Raw genomic sequence first — 21,158 nt, 5'->3', positions numbered from 1 at the left:
AGGTGGAGAAGATGGGGAGCTGGTCCCCGCCCCCTGCCCCTCCACCGCCCCCGCCAGCCTCACAAGGAGCTCTGAGGGATCCACAGGGACTCAACCCTGCCAGAGCCTGGGGAGGAGGGAGTGGAGTGCAGGAGACACAGGGCCAGATGGGACTGAAGGGCCCGGGAGCGGGGGGACAGAAAGCTTGGGATGGGGAGAGTCAGCAAGGGCTCCGGGGAGGACTGAGATAGCCAGGTTCCTCCCGTGCTGCCTGGATGGGGAGGGAACAGCCGGAGGAGAGGCTGCCACCCTGTCTCAGTGGCAGTGGGCGGAGGTGCTGGTTGGGTAGAGAACTTCCAGATGCCAGCCTTGCCTGCCAGCCTGCCAGCCTGCCGCGGCCCCGGCAGGTCAGGCAGCCGCGGCCGTGTGGCTGTGACCGCTGGTGTGCGCAGGGTGGGAGGGCCGGGCCCCCAGCGCTTCCCCTCTCTGTGGCATTCCACCAGCTCAGGACATTTCACCCACGTGTTTCTGGTTCTCCTTCTCGTTTCTTTGCCGGAGGAACTGGGAAGGGGACCACAGAGCAGAGTGATATTCTCGCATCATCATTGGATGGGCGCTCAGGGAGCAAGGGAGGCCATGGCGGGTGAGCAGGGCGTGACTCTGACCCTGCTTCTCCCCCTCCACTTTCATCCCCCACAGGTGAGGGCCACCTCCTTAGTACCCTAAACCCACTCCTCACCCCCCTGCCTGTTCCTGGTTTGAGCCCCCCTCATTTCTCTCTGGGATCTGCCTCCTTCTGTGACTGGTTTCTGGGCCTTTAGCTTGTCCCTCTCCCTGCCCCCGGCCCTGAGCAGGTTTGATGACATCTCTCGTCTGCTGAAAAAGCCCTTCCATAGCTTCCCCTGTGTTTTACGGTGGGTTTCAAACTCGTTTGCATGGTCTGTGATTCTTTGTCAGGCCGACAAGCTTCTCTTGACTTCCCTCACTAACCCTTTTACGCATTCTCAGATGGAGCCATACCGGCCCTTGTAGAGTTTGCCGTTCTCTACCAGCTGCGCGTTCCACCCCTGGTTGCCTGCTAACCAGGCTCAGGTCTCAGCTGAACTGTCACTTCTTCACATAGGTGTACCTCCTCCCCACCCTCCTCTGTTCCCTCCTGGGGTCCGAGTCGAGTCGTGTGTTAGCTGTGGCTGCTTGTGCCCGGCCCGTGCCCTGGACTGAGGGCTCTGTGGGGCCAGGAGGCGCTCATCTTCTCTGTTACTCCGCCAGCCCTGCACCCTGAACCTGTCCCATCACAGGCGGTCACCAGTGTCCAGTGGGGAACGCCTGTGGGCTCAGCAGGCGGGGCAGGCACCCAGTATCAGAAACTTGTGGGTGGAAGCCCAGAGTGGCAAGGGCATAGGGAGACAGGGACCTGGGGCATGTGTTTGGTGATCAACCTCGTCTTCTCCGCCACTGCCCTCACCTTCTAAAACTCACTCCGGACAGCGTTGATTTGGGTGGCTGAGAAGATCCACAAAGGACATAAATTCAAACTCCGAAGATGTTGATCACGTGTGGCCTTAGATATTTATGTACACACGTGTTGATTTAAAGCGTAGAGAAAAGAAGTATTGGGAGGAGTCCCTTTCTCTCAGTGGACAGGTGAGGTTTATTTTCTGTAGCACATCTGTGACACATATTTATTTGTTCACTGCTGGTCCCACACCCTCCTCTAAGATATGAACTTCATCTTGTTCAGTTCTGCGTCCAGGCTTGTATCTGATACATAGTAAATATTTGTGGAGTGAATGAAAGATGCTTTTGTTGTGCGTTAACATATGCAAAGAAAGGAGGTCTGCCCTTGCAGTTATACTTACGGGGTAAACTCATTAGAAGTGGAACTGCCAGGACAAAAGGAGTGTGTATTTAACATGTTTGTGGATGTGGCCAGATTGCCCGCTGGAGGGGTTTGTGAACTTGTGGCCCCCCCGGCGGTGCCTGAGTGTGCCTTTTCCTCTGGCCCTGCACTCAGGGCAGTGCTCAGCAGTACTCAGCCCACATTTGATTCTTTACTGACCTGAGGGAGAGACCTGGTCCCTGGAGCAGGAGGCGGGTGACGGGAGGCATTTGGGCACAGGGCCGTATGGGGCATAAGTGCCAGGGGCAGGGACGTCGGGGCTCTTCGAGCCCCAGGGTGAGGAGAAAGCATGTTCATGGGCATCTGAGAGGCCACCAACCACGGACAGTCCTGGAGCAAGGCTTTGGGAATGTTCACCGCTTGGCAAAGGTGTCTGGGGGCTCTCCTGAGGGAGCTGCGGAAGTTCTTCAGCAAGCTCGTGATGTGTGAGGGTCGGCTCCAGGACGACGCAGCTGCCGGGGTGGGCAGGAGGCCTGTCAGCCACGGACACCTCTGCTCCATGGTCTCAGGTCTCGAGGATCCTAGCTCCCGTGAAGAACCGGGCCCCGGGACTTTTCTGGTGGTCCAGTGGTTTAGAATCTGCCTTCCAAAGCAGAGGATGTGAGTTTGATCGCTGGTCGGGAACTGGGATTCTACATGCAGCCAGGTAGCTAAGCCCACAAGGGAAGCCTGTGGACCACAAGGAGAGATCCCGCATGCCTGCATGCCAGAACTGAGACCCAATGCAGCCAAATAATTAAGTACTTTGAGAGAATAAAAATAACAAGAGGTGGGAGCTGACATTTGTTAGCCCTTCGTCTGTGCCAGGCTTTGGACTGAGAACAACTTAACACGTGAGGAGCAGGCACTCTCAGGAGCCCCATTTTTTGGAAGGGGAAGGGGTGGTTCAGAGAGGGCCGATGACCCGCCTAAGATCGTGCCTTGTAGAAGTGGCCGAGCCAGGGCTGAAGCTCGGGTGGTCCCAGCCTGGGTCAGAGGAGCACTTGAGGGGAAGCCAGGGAGGAGCACGGCACTCAGGGCTCTGGCACTGGGCTTCCGGAACATGGTCGGGGGCCAGGAGCATGCCTGGAAGGCAGTTGGTGTCTCCAAAAGGCCCGTTGACAGGCCAGAGCAGACAGGGGCAGACCGGGCCAGCAGACAGTGTGAAGTGGTTGGCAGGGGTCCGGGGTCATGTCTGTGACATGTCTCCCTTCCTCTGGGCTGACTCCCCCAGGACGGTCGGCCCCAGCTTGGAGGTCAGGCGGCGAAGCTGTTGCATTGCAGCGGGAGCCGAGCCGAACCACCCACTCCTGTCCCTAGACTCCAGAAGCAGCTTCCCACACCCCCCAGAGACAGAAGCTCTGCTTGAACAGTGCTGTGCCACCTCCCCCAACAACCTCGGGGACGGCACCTGCCCGGGGATGGGGGAGGAGGCGCCCAGGGCTCTTAATACCTACCGCCCCCACTTTCTCCCCAGAGGTGGGGGCCCAGGGAGCCCCAAGCTGTTCCCATTTAGTCTCTCTTCAGTCGTCTCATCACGGGTGACAGGGAAACAGATCCAGCCGCCCTCTCATTGCCCCGCTGAACCCTGGCTCAGGGTCTCCACTCTTGAAGAACTGGCTGCTGCATGTCCCGGGGGTGGGGGTGCTGGAGCTGCCTGCCCCGAGCGAGCACGGGACACAGGTCGGCGAGCCTGAGCCCTGCCGTCCCCCACCCCCTTCTGTCCACCCGCAGGCTCAGGTGGCCTTCCTCCAGGGAGAGAGGAAGGGGCAGGAGAATCTCAAGACGGACCTGGTGCGGCGGATCAAGATGCTGGAATACGCGTTGAAGCAGGAGAGGTGAGCCCTGCCGTGCCCTGGCTGCCTGCCCTCAGGGATCGAGCCCCTGGGAGAATCCTCTCCTCCATGACTCAGTACTGCACGGTCCAGGAGAGGGGAGCAGAACAGGCCTTCGTGGGTGGGGTTCAGGGCAGACCGCAAGCAACGGCTTCATCATGGTGGTGGCCCACCACGTGGCAGACACCACACAGTCCTCGTCTCATCCCTCCCTTCCAGGGGCCCGATGGGTGCAGGTGAGGCTTCTGGAGGGAGAGGACTTCTTCAAGGACTCTAGAGCTGGGACAGCAGCCTGGTGTGCCCGGCTCCCAAGCAGCGGGCTCGCCACAGTGCCATCTGTGCCACCGCCTCCGCCACGGCTGCTTCCCAGTCAGGCAGGGCGGAGGGCGGAGGAGAGCGAGAACCCGGGCTCTGGGATTCTGGAGGCGAGGGCTGGCCCTGTCGACGCTTCGGTGCCTCTCATTCATTCATCATTTGACCTTTTAGGGCCAAATACCATAAATTGAAATTTGGGACAGACCTGAACCAGGGAGAGAAGAAGCCAGAACTGTCGGAACCAGGTACCCACGCCAGCCTGATCCTCCCCGCATGCCCGCCCCCTGCAAACCGAGCGTGACAGAGCAGAGATGGACTCCTGAGTCTCAAATGCTCCACGGAGAGCAGCTTGGCCGGGACCGGGAGTGGTTGGGTCTCACTCATGGTGCCCTTCTGTTGGGGGGCAGGGGGCAGGGAAGGCCTGGGAGTCCTTCCCGCTGACCCTCTCTCTCAGGCAGACAGACACACGAGGCCCCTGGGAGTCAGAGCTCCTAGGAAAAGGGCAGGGAAGGCCTGGGAGTCCTGCCCGCTGTCCCTCTGTCTGTCTGAGGCAGAGAGACACACGAGGCCCCTGGGAGTCGGAGCTCCTAGAAAGAGGCATCAGTTCACCATCGGGGAAGTAGGGAGGGTGTCCAGGTGGAGGGAGGAGGGTCCAGGAGCGCGGAGACGTGGAAGAGTGTGGTGTGTTCACAAGGTGAGGCTGCGGTAGCCATCGTTCTTCATGTCGAACGCTGACCAGAGTGCCTTCCACAAGGACAGGTCTGTGTTGACCAATACAGTCCAGGCACCTAGCTGGCCACATAATAGATGCCTGATAAATATTCGATGAGGAAAGTAAACAGGCTGCCTCATTCAGTCCTCACAGCAGTCCCAAGAGGTGGGTGCTGTGATTGTTAACTTCGTTTCTCAGATAAGGAAACTGAGGCTCAGAGAGGTAAACCGACCTGCTCAGTCCACATAGCCGGGAAGTGGCCGAGGCAGACTGGGCCAGTCATCTGCCTGTTCGTTCAGAGCCAAGCCCGTTTGCTGTGTGGGGAAATAGCAGAACAGAGTCTGAAGACAGTCCGGGGACGGTCTGGGGAGTGACCCAAAGAGACCAGAGAGGAGGAGGGCAGGGGAAGAGGGAGGCTCCAGGCCCTCCCAGCATGTGGCTCCACAGTGACCGACTTGGGTTTGAGGGTGAGGACAGGGCCGGTGGAGGAGGTGGTGGGCGCCTGGATGGTGCCCTCCAGACAGCCCGCCTCCTTTCTCTCTACCCTGCAGTCTCCAATGGCCCCGTGGAGTCGGTCACCCTGGAGAACAGCCCGCTGGTGTGGAAGGAGGGGCGGCAGCTTCTCCGACAGTGAGTGCGCGCCGGGCCAGGGCGGAGGCTGGGCCAGGGAGATAAGCCCGGGGACGCCACAGTCCTTCCTGTCCCCATTGGGGACCGTGAGTTCTCAGGATCCCTGCTGGCCACAGCCGAGAGGGCCCATCATCCTGTGGGGGTGGAGCGCGGGAAGACTCCTGGTAGGAGGCAGCCCTGGGAGACCCCCACACTTGGAAAGCAATCCCACATGCCCTTTTCCCCTCCCCAGGATGTAATGTTAAGATTTTTTTGCTCTTCATTAGAGAGATACGTGTGTTTTAGAAAACTTGGGAAACAGGAAAACACAGAAAAGAACAAAAATCACCCATAATTCCACCACCCAGGGAATTTCATGCACCTGTAAACATTTTGACACACAGGCTTTCTCGTCTGTGTATATGTATCTGTGCGTGTGTGCGTGTTTTATAAAAGCAGGGGTTCCCCCTTTGCATTGTTTCATAAGGCATTGCTTTTAAGTGTTGTCAGTGTTTCTCCACGTAAATTAATTATGTTGCATCATTTCAAGACCTATGTAATCATCTGTTATGTGGATAATCATAATTTCCTGTGGCCAGTCTCTTCTTGTGTATTTTGTTGAAGGCATTTTTTTAATAGACAGTGTGACAAACACCAGGAAGTTATTTGTCCGTATCCTTGATTTCCTTACGCTAAACGTCAGAGAGGATAGTTGCAGTTGCTAGCTTAAAGGGCGTGCACACAGTGATGACAGAAGGATTGTCCCAGGCGACGCCTGCCAGGTACTGTTATGTGCCCGGCGCTAGGCCAAACGCCCGGCACACAAGGATTCCTCACGGAAATCCCCGGGCAGTGTAACTGCTAGCGTTCCCCTCATTTTCACAGGCGAAAAAAACAAGGTGCAGAGAGGGCACCTGTGCAGAAGATCTCAGCTAATAAGTGGAAGGTCTGACGTGTGATCTTAGGAACCCGTCCCCGGAGCCCAGCTCCTTCCACCCCACCTGCCCTGCCTCCCCCGCCTCTCCCTGGTGGTGGGGGCAGGGGAGCCTCAGACACACACACACGTGCCCAAGATGGTGTGTCTGTTGTTGCCCAAGGGGCAAGGTCACGGTCAACAGAAAAGGCTCTGCGGGCGCCCCCTGAGGACCAGCCAGGGACTCCTGTCTCCAGTGATTTGAAGCCACAGATACTCATAGTTGAATTTTTTCCGTTTTTTTAGCCTTTAGGCCAGTCTCAGCTGGCTTCAGGTTTTGTAATCCTGGGGGTAATAAATGCTCGTGTGTAGAGTAAATGACAGAAGTTCTACTGACATCCCTAATCTCACTCTGCAGAGATCACTGCTCTGAAGTTCAGTGTGTTTCTTTCTAGGCCTGGTGCAGGGTATGATACAAATGTGTCTGTGTGTGGTCTATCCTTAGACGTTCTTTTTTTTTTTTTCTACAAACACTTGAATCGTAAGGAACACTTAACTTACAATTTCTGTTGTGTTATTTATTGAGCAGGCCCTCTCCTCTTTGGGCTTCCCAGGTGGCTCAGTGGTAAAGAATCCGCCTGCAATGCAGGAGCCGTTAAGAGACACGGGTTCGATCCCTGGGTCGGGAAGATCCCCTGAAGAAGGGACGGCAACCTGCTTCAGTATTCTTGGACAGAGGAGCCTGGTGGGCTACGGTCCATGGGCTCACAAGGGATCGGACGCGACTGAGCACGCATTGAGCACTTGGCACTCTGCCTCGTTTATCCTGTGCCTAGTGTCCCATCAGCCATCTACTTCCACAGTCCTCATCAGCAGACGTGTGGGTCGGCCCCTGCCTTTAGGTCCCCCAAATGTACATTGTCTCTGCGAGCATCTGCGACAGCGTGATGCCCACGTAGAAAGGCTCAGGGGAACGCTTACGTGAGATTTCGGTGTGTTGTCTTCAGTTGCTTCTCCAAAAAGGCTGGCCCAGCTTGCATCCGTCCCTGCGGTATAGAAAGGAGCCATGTGGTGCCTGACCCACCCCGGTTCCGCCTCCCCAGCCCGACCTGTCCTGGTTCTGCCTCCCGCAGGTACCTGGAAGAGGTCGGCTACACTGACACCATCCTGGATATGCGGTCCAAGCGTGTGCGCTCCCTCCTGGGCCGCTCGTTAGAGCTCAACGGGGCCGCCGAGCCCAGCGAAGGGGGCCCTAGGGCCCCGCCGGTGCCCGGGGGGCTCAGCGGCGGAGAATCGCTGCTGGTGAAACAGATCGAGGAGCAGATCAAGAGGTGAGCCCTGGGGTCTGGAGGGTGTCTACCCACCACTCCCCCTCCATGAGGCTGGTCGATGATCTGGGGTCACATCCTTCCTGGAGCGTATCGTGGGTTCCTCTGCTCCGGAACCCGCTGTCAATCCCTTGTGGGATGTACAGATTCTGTCCTGGGTGGCCCTCCCCTGGTGTCATCTCCGTGCTGCTGCGCTGCATAGCTCCCCTCCAGCCTGGCCCTGCCCGAGGCTCTGGCCCTGCCCGAGGCTCCGGCCTGCACGCGCCCCATCAAACACCAGGTCCCTACTGAAGGCAGCCCTGGGCCCACGCCAGGACCTGGGGATCATAGCCCAACACGTGGTCACTGCCCCCCGGGGAGCTCTCCTGTGTTCATTCTGTCGTCGGTAGCTGCTGTTTGTCAGAAAATAACTAAATTGCTGATGATGTGAGGAGGTCTATGAAAGGCAGTGAGAAAGCAGTGGGAGGGGGCTTCCCTGTGGTCCAGTGGTTAAGACTTTCCCAGGTCGAGAGCGAAGATCCCACATGCCTCATGGCCAAAAGCCCAAACATAAAATAGACACAATATTATAACAAAGTCAGTAAAGACTTTTAAAACGATCTACATCAAAAAAGAAAAAAAAAAAAATCTTAATTTAAGAGAAAAAGAGAGATGGGAGAAGCAGTACTGCTTAGGACAGGATGACGTTTGGGCAGAGAACTGCATGGAGTGGAGGCCGAGCCAGCCGAGTAGCTGGGAGAGGAGTGTTCTCGGTAAAGGATCCAGGACAAGAGAGGGCTGGCACGCCCAGGAGCAGGCAGAGGCTGGCATGGGGGCAGCGCTGCCAGTACGTGGTGCCGTGGTCTGTGGTGAGGCTGAGATCTCAGGAGTCCGATCACAGCGGGCCTCACGGGCCACGATGAGGAGTTTGGAGACAAGCTTGTGGTTTCGAGCCAGGGTGTGACATCATCTCATAGCCTTGGTCTTCTTCGAGATGGAGAGGCTGACCGAGGGCTGGGCTGGGAGCAGGGAGGGCCGATTGGAGACTCCTGGAGATGTCCAGGCCAGAGATGGTGGACGTCAGCAGTGAAGGGGTGAGGCCGGTCCGCTTCTCAGTGGGTTTTCAGCAGGAGTCGACAATAACAAAAGGACTGGCTGTAGGGGGAAATGCAAAGAAACTGGGGTAACTGGAGGGTGGAGTCTGAGCAGCTGGGAGCAGCGCTAACCCAGGTGGGGGACTTCAAGGGGGCCATTCAGAACGAGTGGAGTGTGAGGTGTCTGTGTGAGCCCCCGTGGCGAGGGTAGGGGCAGCACTTGACTCATAAATGTATCTCCAGTTTACCAGCACACAGGCGGGCTTGAAAACCCTGGGGCTGGGCAGTCACTGAGGCAGAGGGTGTGGAGATGGCGCCAAGGAAGGAGCCTGTTCCACGTGTGGAGGCCCCCAGAGGAGCAGGGAGGCTGGGAAGTGAGGGCTGGGGGCTGGACTGGTAGCCCAGGGGTGGGAGGTCTCTACCGAGTGGCACCCGTCTCGCCCGGGCAGCTGACAAGAGCGCTTGGAGGATCAGCCCGGTGGCAACCTCCTTTTGGGAGGCTGTTCGCGTTAGTCTGAACTTCGAATTCTGCCCTCCTTTCTGCCCTGGAGTCACGTTTGGTGACTCCATTTGGCAAATGACTCCTTGGCTTAAACTTGTCATCCCAAGGGAGCCACGCAACAGCAGGCCCAGAGGTGGACGGGCAGCACTGTCTGGTGGTGGGGAAGGCGCAAGCCGTGTGGGGCCCGAGCAGTCATGGAATGACTGGTTCCGCTTCCCTGCCACCGGATGTGTCCCTGCCGTGCTGAGTGTGCGTGGTTCGGCTGTGGTGACAGGGGCTGCGGAGTCAGCGGTGATCTCTCAACCAGCTCTCTGTCTGACTCGGCACACGCTGGGGATGTGTGGTCAGGGTGGGGGTCTGGTCTGGAACCGCTCTGGGGAGGGTCAGAGCTCAGTGAGGGGTCTAGCCGGGGTCCGCCCTGCTGAGGCTGGGCTCCAAGCCCCATGCACGGTCAGAGTCGAGGCTCCCCTGGGCTCAGGCTCCTGCCCCCCAGCCTCCGTGCACTCCCAGCCGAGCTTTGTCGCCCGGCAGGACTGACCCCCCCTCTGCCCCACCCCCATCCTGGGCAGGAACGCGGCCGGCAAGGACGGCAGAGAGCGCTTGGGTGGCTCGGTGCTGGAGCAGATCCCCTTCCTGCAGCACTGCGAGGATGATGACAGTGACGAGGATGATGAGCTGGATGGTGCGCAGCACAGGAAGCAGCGAGTGAAGGTGAGCACGCTGGCCACGCCCAGGAGGAGCCCCTTCCGCAGAGGGCCTCCAGGGCGTGCTGGGCTCTTCTGAGGGCTGCTCCGTCCCTTCCCCACGTCCCGGCTCCTGCCAGCCATGCTGTGGCCTCTGGTCCCTTCCGAGGCACCTTAATCGTTTTTGTTAGGGCAACCCCTTCTCCAGCTGTACCCCCGTCATTCTTTCCACATTCCCTCCTTGGGCTCTGATGTTTCCAAGAGGCCTTTCCTGAATCCCCAGGCCAGGCCAGCCCCGAGACGCCCTCTCATGGCGTGTTCTCCTTCCTGCCGGCCCGACCACAGTGGGACTTGGAAATGTTCTGATGTGCCCCCAGCTCTGTCTCCCGCAGTAGACAGTGAGCTCCCTGAGCCAGGGGCTGTGTGGGTCTTTTCTCTTCCCTCCCCAGCACCCTTAGGGGATGTGGCCGAGCTCCCAGCGTAGCCTTAAGTCAGGTTGGGGGGCTCTGGGGGGCACTTCATAGGATGCGAGTGTCTGGTCTGCTGTTGGTGTCCCAGGCCCAGGGACACTGCTCACAGGGTAGAGTCCAAGTCTTCTCAGCTTGGCCTGGAGGTCGGGCTCCGACCGCATTTCACCCCCGCTCCTGAACTGCCGGAGCCCAGTGCTCCTGCCATCCTGACGGCACTGTCCTTAGGCAGGGCCTGGTCTCACCGGTCAGTGTAGGCCTTGTGGGCCAGGCTCTGTGCTGGCAGCGAGGACAGGGAGACATCAAGGCCTGGTCCCTGCAGGGAGGAGCTTGTGGCCAGCAGTGGGCTTATAGGTAGTCACAGGCAGGTACACGAACCCATGAGGGGGGGCCTGAGGGAGAGGAGACAGCCTCAGGGGCTTTCCTTGACCAGCTCTTCCCACCTGAACTCCCTTGCTCCCCTTCTCCCCACAGGGTCAGGAATCTCCTCTGGGCTGCCCCATCCTGACCGGGACCACCCTGGGTCCTCCCTGTCTGGTGTCAGGCCTGTTTTGGCCTCCACTCTGTATCCAGGGCCCCCACCATGGCTTAGCACAGGGTCCCACGCAGGTCAGGCGCTCAGTGACCACGCTGAGGGGAACGGAGTGCCCGGAGCCGGAGCCCTGGCCTTGGGGCTCCAGGAAGAGCAGGGTGTCTCTGAGTCCAGAGCACCTGGTCCCTCCTGCCCCCTGCTAGATTTCCACTCCTTTCTCAGGTCTCCCTCAGCCCCCTCTGGGAAACTCCCCTCTCCCCTGCACTCCTGTTAGAAACGCTCGCGTGCTCCCCACGGCGGCCACCTCTGTCCCCACGTCTGTCCCACACACCCTGTCAGGCGGCTCCCTGTGCAGGGTCTCACGCTTCCCTAGGCCTCTGTCTCCACGAGTGCCTCCCAGAGTGGCTACTGGCCTGGCTCTATAATCGGGGTCACGTGATTCTCTTTGTCATGGTTTCGGCCTCAGAGGCTGGTAGTCTGTTTCTGAGTTGTTGAGGAATTCAGTAAAATGAGTCCTGGGAGTTCTCTGGCGGTCCAGTGGTTAGGACTTGGCGCTTTCACTGCTGCGGCCCAGGTTCAGTCCCAGCTCAGGGAACTGCAATCCCATAAGCCCCCACATGGCAGGGCCAAAGATAAATGAATAAGTAAATAAAATCTGTATGTTTGAAAAATAAATGAGTTCACACTGGGTAGACGCATGGCACTGACGGTCCCAGGCGGTGAGAGAGAAGCAAGGCCCCTCTCAAGGACCAAGCCCTACTGTCCTCTCTCTGGGCAGGCCAGGTCTTCTCCCAGAAAGGAAGGGGAAGGCAGTCACATCCCATCCCCCTCCTCCCACACAGGCCAGAGGCTGGCCCCTCAAGATGCCCTAGCGCAGCCACCTCCATGTCCATACCCTCAAGACCCAGCTTGGGGTGCTGAGCCTCTGGGACGGAGTCACCCGCGCCCCGGAGGAATTCACAGCCTGACTGAACCTGGGTCCAGGCTGGGGACACTGAGGAGGGGGAAGGCTTCCTGGAAGAGGTAGCGTTTGAGTCCACTGGTCCTGGAGTCCCAGTGCTGAGGGCGGGCTGTGTCCTAAGCCAGCACTGAAAGCAGAACTCAGATATCCAAACGGTCTTTGAAAACTCTGAAACTCTCTTTAAGCGATCTAAGTGCAGTCTGTGAAGAGCCCAGTACACAGCTCCCTCCCGGACGGCACTTGATGTAAAGCATAGTGATGCGTAGGAAGTGGGAGGCTGAAGGATTACTTGCGAGATGTCACTTCCTGAGGCTGCGTCTCAAAGGTGTCTGGTGGGAAATGCAGGCGCGATGCTGCCCCTCAGTTCACAGGCCTGGGACGGGGTCCAAGCTCGTGGACTGAGGAAAACGAGAGGATTTGGTTCTCAGCCCTGGTTACGACCGACTGTGGGAAAACTCAGCAGACTCTGTGTTCACTCGCCCAGCATTCTGTTTCTCAGAAAGGAAGACCTGGGGTGTTTTCTCATTCTAAAAGTAGCTCCTGCTTGTTATATAAGAAAACAAAAATGCAGCCAGTATAGGAGTCATCGGGACGACTTGGAGACCCCCGGGTAGCCTCACGCCCAGAACTTGTCTTTGATGTATGTGGAATGGCTTGGACCTGGGCCAAGGGGCTTCTGCTCAGCCTCGGTTTCCTTAATCTGTAATATGGGAATAATAGTTAGAAGAGGGATAACTGTTCACGGGGTTGTGAAATCATGTGCGAAGCTGATCAGTGCACTGAGTAACTCAGAGAGGCCAGCACTGTGCTAAGTGTTCATCGTCATTACTGTTGTAGCCATGGATCTGATCTCACTTCGTAGTGTCTCCTTCGACGCCCGTACACCCATACACCCAAATATAGCTTCCCTTGCCCCTGCAACAAGTTGTCATATTATCTGACGTTGTTTTCATGAGAAGTGTACTGGGCTAGGAGGCAGGGCACGGGGGAGCAGGTCCAGCCTGAGCGAAAGGAGGAGGGCCCTGTGTGGGGGTCCATGCGGGCAGCAGCGAAAGGGGTCTCCAGAGCCAGGCTGGGGGCTGGCACGCTCCGACGGCTTCCAGTAGGGGGAGCATGGCGGCAGGCTGTGGGACTGGGGGCCACGGGCGGGAACGCTGGTTTCCCCACTCTGAGCGAGCAAGTCGGCCGGGGCCCTGAGCTCTCTGCTGGTCTCCGTGCCCCAGCTGCCATCCAAAGCCCTGGCCCCTGAGACGGAGGACGAAGACGAGGAGGATGACTCGGAGGACGCTATCAGCGAGTTTGACTTCCTGGGCTCAGGAGAGGACGGGGAGGGCCCGCACGACCCGCGGCGTTGTGCTACAGAGGGCGCCCACCATGAACTGGGTGAGCTGGGGCGTCCGGGCCGGCCTTCCTCGCCGCGGGCACCACCGCCTGCGCCTGCAGCTGCTTCCTGCCTCAGGGTCCCCACCGGCCGGATACACTTCCTGAGAGGAGAGTGGCCCTGCAGAGCCGACGGCTGCACCGCCGTGGCCAGGCTCTGTCCCCTTTCCTGGAGAATCTCATGGGGTCACAGGCAGGCCCAGCTCTTCCTGAGGCAGAGCCTCCAGCCCTCCAGCCCTGGGAGGATAGGGAGGGGAGGGGGGACAGGATGCAGACCCAGCGCGGGGGAGGCAGGGGGGCAGCGCTTCCTGTCCTATGACTCTGAGCTCCGAGGCCCCCGGGGTCATGTAGGATGGCGGGGGATTGAGGCCATGGAGGGTCCCCTCTCCGTCTGTCTCCTCCGCCTGTCCCCCACCCCTACTCAGAGCCCAGGGCTCTCCAGCCCCCCCACAGTGGCAGGGGAGCACCCTCCCCACGTGCCTGAGTGGCCAGTCAGTGACGCCCGCCGCCTGCGCCCTGTGCCTGCAGAAAGCCGGCGGGTCAAACTTCAGGGGATCTTGGCTGACCTTCGGGATGTGGATGGGCTGCCCCCCAAAGTGACCGGCCCACCTCCCAGCACCCCCCAGCCCCGGCCCCACGAAGGTAAGCAGCCCCTGCACCCTGGCCCAGTCCTGAGGGCCCCACGGCAGAGGGAGGCTGCAGAAACTAAGCCCCGGGCTTCTGTGTCCTCAGGGTCGAGGCCCAGCCTCTCTCTGGTCTGCAGCCTCCCTGTCCGAAAAGTTCGTCTGTCTATCTCTGTCTCCCTCTCTTTTTGTCTGTCCTGCCCTGTCTGTCTGACTCTCCCTGTTTCTTTCTCTCCAGCTGTGATTCTTGATCTTGTCCTCTCCCTGTCTCTCTGTCTCCCTTCTCACCTCTCTCTGCCTCTTTCTGTCTCTCTCTCTCCCGGCCCCTCTCTGCCCCCTCCCTCCCCTCCCCCTACCAGGTTCCTTTGGCTTCTCCTCAGACGTTTTCATCATGGACACTATCGGGGGCGGGGAGGTGAGCCTGGGGGACTTGGCAGATCTCACCGTCACCAACGACAACGACCTCAGCTGTGATGTAAGTCCTTGGGGTGCCCCATCCCTCGTGGGCCCCCCCAGGCGTCCGGTGCAGCGCTGGGACTGGCTGAGCTCTGGCCGGGTGCCTGCCTGCACCCAGTCCCTCACACAGCAGGACGATGTGAGATCATTCGCCAGCTCACCCTGTGTCACAGGGGTGCCGATGCAGGCAGGCGCTGGGACTTGACGGGGTCACCAAGGTGCCTGGCCTGGCAGGCTCTGGGGCCTGGGTTTCAGTCACGCTGCCAGGCTGCTCCTCTCAGCAATGCTCCCTCCCACCCCAGACTTCCCATGCACCTCAAATCTAGGACCCACCATAGGCGCGAAGCAGGAGCAAAGGGGTGCTGAGTCCAAATACAGCATCAGAGGCGGCAGATGCTTTTGGGTTGGGGCAGAGCAGGTAGGAGTCTGTGCAGAAGGTGGGGATTGTGAACGGGAAGGTGATCTCCAGCCACAAAACAAAACAAAAACAGGCTGATCTGGTATGAGTGGAGGCTGGTGGGGCAGTGGGGCTGGAGTGCAGAGAGACCTCAGGGCCAGTGTCCTGAGCCTGAGATCTGTGGCCAGGCCGCTGGCTCTCCAGACGTCTCTGAAGCAGGCGCGTGTGAGCTTCTTCCTGTGGTAGGATGCTTACCGCAGCTTCCAGCGAGACTCCACGCGGTTGGTGATCTGAGCCAGGTTAGGCATTCTAGGGGTCGGGGGGCGGGTTGGGAGAGTTTGAGCAGGAAGATGCAGGGTTCTTCTGCTCCCCCAAAATGAAATGAAGACACTTCCCACCCGGGGCTGCATACGCATGAGGGGGTAGACCCTCTAGTCCTGAACAACTGTGGCAGGAGCGATGACCTCGAGTGACAGAGCCCAGACGTAGGGGTCCGTCAGGGTGCACCCCGCCTTAGGGCAGGGCACTGAGGCTTGCCTGACAGTCTGCTCGTCTCCTTTCCCCAGGGGCCCTCCCTGGGTCCCCTACCTCGAGAGCAACACCATGGTCCATCAGGCCCTCTGTGGTGTCTCAGGGACTCTCTCCCAGAGGCCTGTGGACTCTGCTCCCCGGTCTCTCCCACACGGTGTGCTGGTCCCCTTCTCCACTCCCCGTGTCGGGTCTGCCTCACCACTCCCTGGGAGACTTCCCTGGGGACCTCCTCCCGCCTCTCTCTGCAGCCACTCTCCTCTTCCCCAGTCCAGCACCCCCGCCATGGAGCAGCCAGAACAACCTGGGCCATTCCTCTGCTCTAAACCCTCCCGAGGGCCCCCCCCGCAACCCCGTCCCTGAGAAGGAGCAGCAGGTTCCTGAGTGTGGGCCACCCTTCTAGGGCTCTTCCCCTGCCGCTCTCCCTCACTTGCTGGGGCCCTGGCCTCCTCTCAGCTCAAGATCCGCCTTTGCTCTGTCTGCCTCAGGGACTTTGCACATTTGGTTCCGCCCTCTGTTCCCTTCATTTACCTAGTAACATCCTGATCACATGTCATTTCCCCAGGAACGCCTTACTGACCCGCACAGATGGGGACGGGTTGCCCGGCACCTCCTCTCAGTGCATCTGAAATTTATGGCACTGCTTGTTAATCATCTCTGTGATGGAGACCATCTCTGACCATCTCCCCCAGGCTCCCCCTGAATGGGGACACCCCAGGGCTTGGGCTCACCGTTGCTCCTCAGAAGCTAGCATGGGCCCTGCACACTGCAGGAACTCACTGAGCAAGTGAGGGGGCGCTGCGGGCGGGCGAGAAGGAAGCGGCCGGGCCCGGGCCAGAGGCTCGTGTGTGCCGTGTGCCACTTCATGTGGGGCTGGGTTGTGGGGACCGCCAGCTGGGATGGGCAGACCCTGAGGCAGCTCCCCCACCCCAGCTGTCTGACAGCAAAGACGCCTTCAAGAAGACCTGGAACCCCAAGTTCACTCTCCGCTCCCACTATGATGGCATCCGCTCCCTGGCTTTCCACCACAGCCAGTCGGCTTTGCTCACCGCTTCCGAGGACGGCACGCTCAAGCTCTGGAACCTGCAGAAGGCGGTCACAGCCAAGAAGTGAGGGCAGCAGCCCTGGGGTGGAGGGCTGGGTGGGGATGTCCGGGTGTGAGGATACAGGGTGACCCCGGCTCCTCTGCCTGCCCACAGGAATGCCGCGCTAGACGTGGAGCCTATCCACGCCTTCCGGGCTCACAGGTAGGGAAGCGCCCCTGCCCCCGTGGCAGCCTGCCCCTGGCCCGCTCACTGCCATCCTGGGGGCCAGGGCAGACGGCAGGGCAGCCAAAGGCTCCAGGTCCCCGTGGCCTCTGCACACACCCCACCCTCTCCTGGCGCCCTGCAGACTTCCGGTGCCCCACATCTGGTTCTCGGCACAGCCTTTAGAGGAGTGGAGGCTGGGGACGGGCAGCTAGCCTGGGTGGCCCAACCAGAGGTCCAGATGCCAGATTCCTTTTCAGCAGCCTTGAAATACGCTAGCGGTGTACCCTCAGGTCCCGTTGAGGGGAGGTGAGCCCAGAGTGTCTGGTCCCCACTTCACCCCACCTTGGTATCCTCCAGGGGCCCCGTGTTGGCTGTGGCCATGGGCAGCCACAGTGAATACTGTTACAGTGGTGGGGCAGACGCCCGCATCCACAGCTGGAAGATTCCAGACCTCAACATGGACCCCTACGATGGTTACGGTGAGGACAGCTCCCTCCCATCTTCCTTTCCCTACCACCCACCTGCCCCTGGGGGCCTCTTGGTTCCTCAGCACCCAGGCTTCACACTTCAAGAACTCAGGAGGGAACGCCAAGGGCTCCCGCTCTGGGGAAGCCAGGACCCAGGTGATTCAGCACGTGACCGAGGGTCAGATGAGATGAGGCAGCAAAGGGGCGATGGGTGAGCGATGCACAGAGCAGCTCATCGGGGTGGAGCTTTGGGACAAAGCCAGGCAAAGGCGTGGTGGCCCTGGCAGCACCTCACGGTCTCCGCCTGCATCTGCGTGGTGGAGCGGAGGGGCCAGTGCAGGGGAGGTGGAGACGCTGGCTGGGCTGGGCTGCAGGGTTTACTGTTAAGTGGAGAAGGGAGCAGACCGTCCCCTTTGGTCAGTGTCCGTGTCCCTGCCCTCTGACACCTCTTTTGATAATGCTTTTGATCACACACTTGGCTCCATGCCGCAGCATGTCAGGGCAGAGTTTGGGGATCTGTGTCTCCTCTCAGGATCGTCTCACCCTGTCAAAGGTCAGGGGTCAGCCCCAGGCAATGTCTGCTGTTCGCCCGGCAGGCTGTCACATGTTGGGTGTCAGCAGGGCCCAGCCAGAGCACCCCACGTGGACTCGAGTGACCAGGGAGGCCATGGTGGGAACAACCAGAGGGCTTTGGAGGAGAGAGTGGGCAAGAAAAGACTGCGGGGACAGAGGGTGGGGCTGACTCCAGGGGCCAGGCTGCAGAAGTCTTGGCCCTTGTCTCCTTAACTGAGTCCTAAAAGGTACATCCCATGCAGGGCTTTATGGCAGGCACTGTCGCGGGCCTGGGGAAACAGCTTGGGAGCCAGATCATCCCTACCTCTGGAGCTTCCACTCTGGGGGCGTTGAAAGCCTGAAACCTTCGCAGAACAGCCAGCCCACAGTTGCAGCCTGAGCAGCTCTGAGGGCATGAGGACTGGGGGCGGGGGGTGACTCGGCAGAGCTGGGGCTGCCGGGCTGTCTGAGCTGGAGCTGGGCCGCGGCCCTGATGCAGCCCTCTTCCCCCCTCCGGCGGATCCAGACCCGAATGTGTTGAGCCACGTCCTGGAGGGCCACGGGGACGCCGTGTGGGGCCTGGCCTTCAGCCCCGCCTCCCAGCGCCTGGCCTCCTGCTCTGCCGATGGTTCCGTCCGCATCTGGGACCCCAGCAACAGCAGCCCGACCTGTCTCTGCACCTTTTCCACAGCCAGTGGTGAGGGGCAGGGTGAGGGGCCGTGACACCCGGGGGTGGAGGCCCCAGAGGAGGGTGACTCCTGACGAGGGCCCAGGCTTCCCGTCACAGGGCAGGAGCAGGGCTGTTGGCAGCCTTCCTCCCCTCTGCCTTCAGATCACGGGACCCCCACCTCAGTGGCCTTCACCAGCACCGAGCCTGCCCACATCGTGGCCTCCTTTCGTTCTGGCGACACCGTCCTGTATGACCTGGAGGCTGGCAGTGCGCTCCTCACGCTGGACTCCCGGGGGAACAGTGGTAAGGGGGTGCCCAGAGCCAGGGGCTGAGGTCTGAATGCTTCCAGGGCCCCAGTTTCTCCTGGGGCTTTGGTGACCTATTGCCTAGTCAGTGGACAGTGGTTGCCCTGCCCTCTGCAGGGCTCTGAGCAGGATGGAGATCAAGTCCCAGTCACTGTGCCCTTAGGGACAGCTCCAGAGGGCTGAGGGAGAGATCCCAGGGGCTCCCCTGTAGGCTCTCGGTGGAGCAGAAGCACTGCCCTCACGGTGGCCACCCCTCCTGCTTGCCCCGGGGCCATGCAGTGTCCACGGCACAGATGGAGAAGCCCTAGGCCCTGGAGGGAGCGGCTGGGGCGCCCAGCCCTGCTTGGCATCTCGGCAGAGGACAGGGATGGGGTGGTAGTTCTCCTCTTGTCTTTGTCCCTCCTGATCTCCCTACTTCCGCCCCACTTTACTTTTTCTGCTTTCTCTCCTTTTCAGGCCCAACCCAGATCAATCAGGTGGTGAGTCACCCCAGCCAGCCCCTCACCATCACCGCCCATGACGACAGAGGCATCCGTTTTCTGGACAACCGCACAGGTGAGGCCCAGCCTCCCCGGCCCCCGCTCACCTGTGCTGGTGGGAGGCAGGGTGAGCCCAGCTCAGAGGGGGAGATTGGTCAGTCCACCTTGGAGGCTCAGTGTCCCTGCTAGCCCCTGCACCTTTCCAGGCTGGGCGCAGAGTAGAAAAGTAACCTGCCGCCCACCCTCTCTCTCTGCAGGGAAATTGGTGCACTCCATGGTCGCCCACCTGGATGCGGTCACCTGCCTCGCCGTGGACCCCAATGGCGTCTTCCTGATGTCAGGAAGTAAGTCGGGAGCCTCCTGGCCCCTCAGGAGTGAGGGCGCGTGCCCTTCCCGGCAGGAGAGGGAGAGGAGTGCTCGGGGGCTCCCTGAGGCTGGGCTGCTGGTGGGAGTGCTGTCTGAGCAGGGCTCAGGAGCCCCTCTGTGGCTGGTTAGAGTGGTCACGGGGGTGGGGTCATTGGAGCCACGGTAGGCACGCTCCCACACGGCCCTGTTGTATTTGAATGAGGTTGGTACTGCAGCCCCCATTGCGCACATGTGGAAACTGGGCCTAGAGAACTCACTTCACTTGGTCACAGCCCAGCGGGTTGCAGGGATTGACGTTCAGGCCTATCTGACTCTCAGTCCCCGCAAGACAGGGGACTCTTAGCAGTTGGGGCACCTGCTCTTTGTGGATAAAGACACCAAGCCCCAGTGACCGCGGGGCTGCTCCTCGATGGCGTGGCTGGGACTCGGGTGGATGGAGAAGGGGCTGAAACTCCCCAGGGGGGTGAAGGGGGTGCACTGGCCTGACCAGAGCCCACCCTGCCCCGGGATATCAGCAAATGCGTGCACGCACAGAGGCACGAGCTATGGTGGTGGAGGGCGGGGTGGCCCAGGACTGTTCAGCTGTCTCCAGGGAGGCCAGGTTCAGGAGGCAGGTCTGGGCGGGGAGCTGGGGAACCTGGAGCTGCTGAGCAACAGCCCCTTCTGCTCCCGCACCCGCACAGGCCACGACTGCTCACTGCGTTTGTGGAGCCTGGACAACAAGACGTGTGTTCAGGAGATCACAGCTCACCGCAAGAAGCATGAGGAGGCCATCCACGCGGTCGCCTGCCACCCCAGCAAGGCCCTCATCGCCAGTGCGGGCGCCGACGCCCTGGCCAAGGTCTTCGTATGATGCCCACCTGGCCCCCCAGCCCAGGCTGCCACCCTGGCTGGGGGGTGGGGCCGGGCAGTGGGACTGAGGTGAGGGGATGGAGGGAGGGAGGCTTGGGTTGGGAGGGCAGAAGCCCCTGGCACCCTCACTCCCGCCTGGCATTTCCAGCGGGTGCCAAATCCCGACACCCTAGCTGGGATGCCCTGCGAGAATTGCCAGGGTGGCCCCAGGCGTTCAAAGGAAGGGCCAGAACTGCCTGACCTCTGGCACTCTGGAGACTGTGGTCCAGCCTCCCCTCCCTTCTGTCTCCCGCAGGTGACTCCCGGCCTCGGTCTGGAGGCCCCAAGGCCTGGCCGCCTCCCGCCTGCCTTGGAGCCTGGTGGTGCTATGGGCCCTCTCCCCAGGAGGCCCTTCCCGCGGCCTCCCGCCAGGTGCGGCCTCCTTCAGGAATTGCCCTCCAGCTTGGTCTCTGGGAATTTTCCCTTTACCCTGGCACCCACTCCGGGTCTCTGAGCCTCCTTCTCGGGAGCCACACATCCAGGCCTGGGTGTCCTTGGGGCTCAACTTTTCCAAGATGCCAGAAGGTGCCGGGTTCTCTTTTGGAACCCCTGACCGCTCCTCTCCACCTCCCTGGCCCCGGGTGGGAGCCGGGTGGGAGGCTCCCCCACGCCCCTACTCTGGGTCTGCTGGGGCCCTGGAGCCAGCTACAGGCCGGGATCGTCCTCCCTGCAGGGGCCTCCCCACCTCCCCACCAGCGTGCCCAGTGATCCCCCTCCCCTCAGTTCCCTCAGCACAGCTTTCCAGACACTACCCAGTGCTGCCAGGGCCAGTAACTGCCTGGGGAGCAGGTGATGCCCTCGGGGGAGCGCCTGACCCTACCTCCCCCAACACTCCTCCAAGGGCAGTCTCCCAAACCCCCATGGGGTTACCCATGAGGGGAGAGATAGCGTTCTCTTGCCCCTCCGCAGGGCATGGAGGGTGGAGTGGGGTCCCCTGGGCCCCCCATAACTCCCTGTATATCTGTATAAATAAATGGGATTTTAATGGAGCCCCCCCCCCCCCCCG

The 21,158-nt window shown here is 60.4% G+C and overlaps 1 protein-coding gene across 4 annotated transcripts in view; it reads left to right on the top strand.

Moving 5' to 3' along the window:
- STRN4 (striatin, calmodulin binding protein 4) overlaps nt 1-21,149 on the top strand; it is a 24,076-nt gene extending 2,927 nt beyond the window's left edge. The window contains exons 1-18 of one of the 4 annotated variants that reach the window (XM_010852648.1): nt 60-678; nt 3,593-3,696; nt 4,180-4,253; nt 5,272-5,350; nt 7,376-7,573; nt 9,715-9,856; nt 13,012-13,171; nt 13,697-13,810; nt 14,172-14,266; nt 16,106-16,281; nt 16,372-16,419; nt 16,780-16,901; nt 17,968-18,138; nt 18,274-18,414; nt 18,873-18,971; nt 19,153-19,239; nt 19,945-20,182; nt 20,409-21,149. In XM_010852648.1, the coding sequence (XP_010850950.1) occupies nt 340-678; nt 3,593-3,696; nt 4,180-4,253; nt 5,272-5,350; nt 7,376-7,573; nt 9,715-9,856; nt 13,012-13,171; nt 13,697-13,810; nt 14,172-14,266; nt 16,106-16,281; nt 16,372-16,419; nt 16,780-16,901; nt 17,968-18,138; nt 18,274-18,414; nt 18,873-18,971; nt 19,153-19,239; nt 19,945-20,114 (2,319 nt within the window). In that variant the 5' untranslated portion in view covers nt 60-339 and the 3' untranslated portion in view covers nt 20,115-20,182; nt 20,409-21,149. Of the gene's footprint in view, nt 1-59; nt 679-3,592; nt 3,697-4,179; nt 4,254-5,271; nt 5,351-7,375; nt 7,574-9,714; nt 9,857-13,011; nt 13,172-13,696; nt 13,811-14,150; nt 14,267-16,105; nt 16,282-16,371; nt 16,420-16,779; nt 16,902-17,967; nt 18,139-18,273; nt 18,415-18,872; nt 18,972-19,152; nt 19,240-19,944 lie in introns of those variants that run through there. The other 3 variants (XM_010852646.1, XM_010852649.1, XM_010852647.1) reach the window with 3 other exon arrangements.
- The last annotated feature ends 9 nt before the right edge of the window (nt 21,150-21,158 follow it).

Source organism: Bison bison, unplaced genomic scaffold, assembly GCF_000754665.1.
Source record: "Bison bison bison isolate TAMUID 2011002044 unplaced genomic scaffold, Bison_UMD1.0 scf7180017864313, whole genome shotgun sequence".
In the NCBI taxonomy this organism is placed as follows: Eukaryota; Metazoa; Chordata; class Mammalia; order Artiodactyla; family Bovidae; genus Bison; species Bison bison.
Note: the sequence above shows the minus strand (reverse complement) of the source record. Positions and strands in the feature narration are given on the sequence as shown.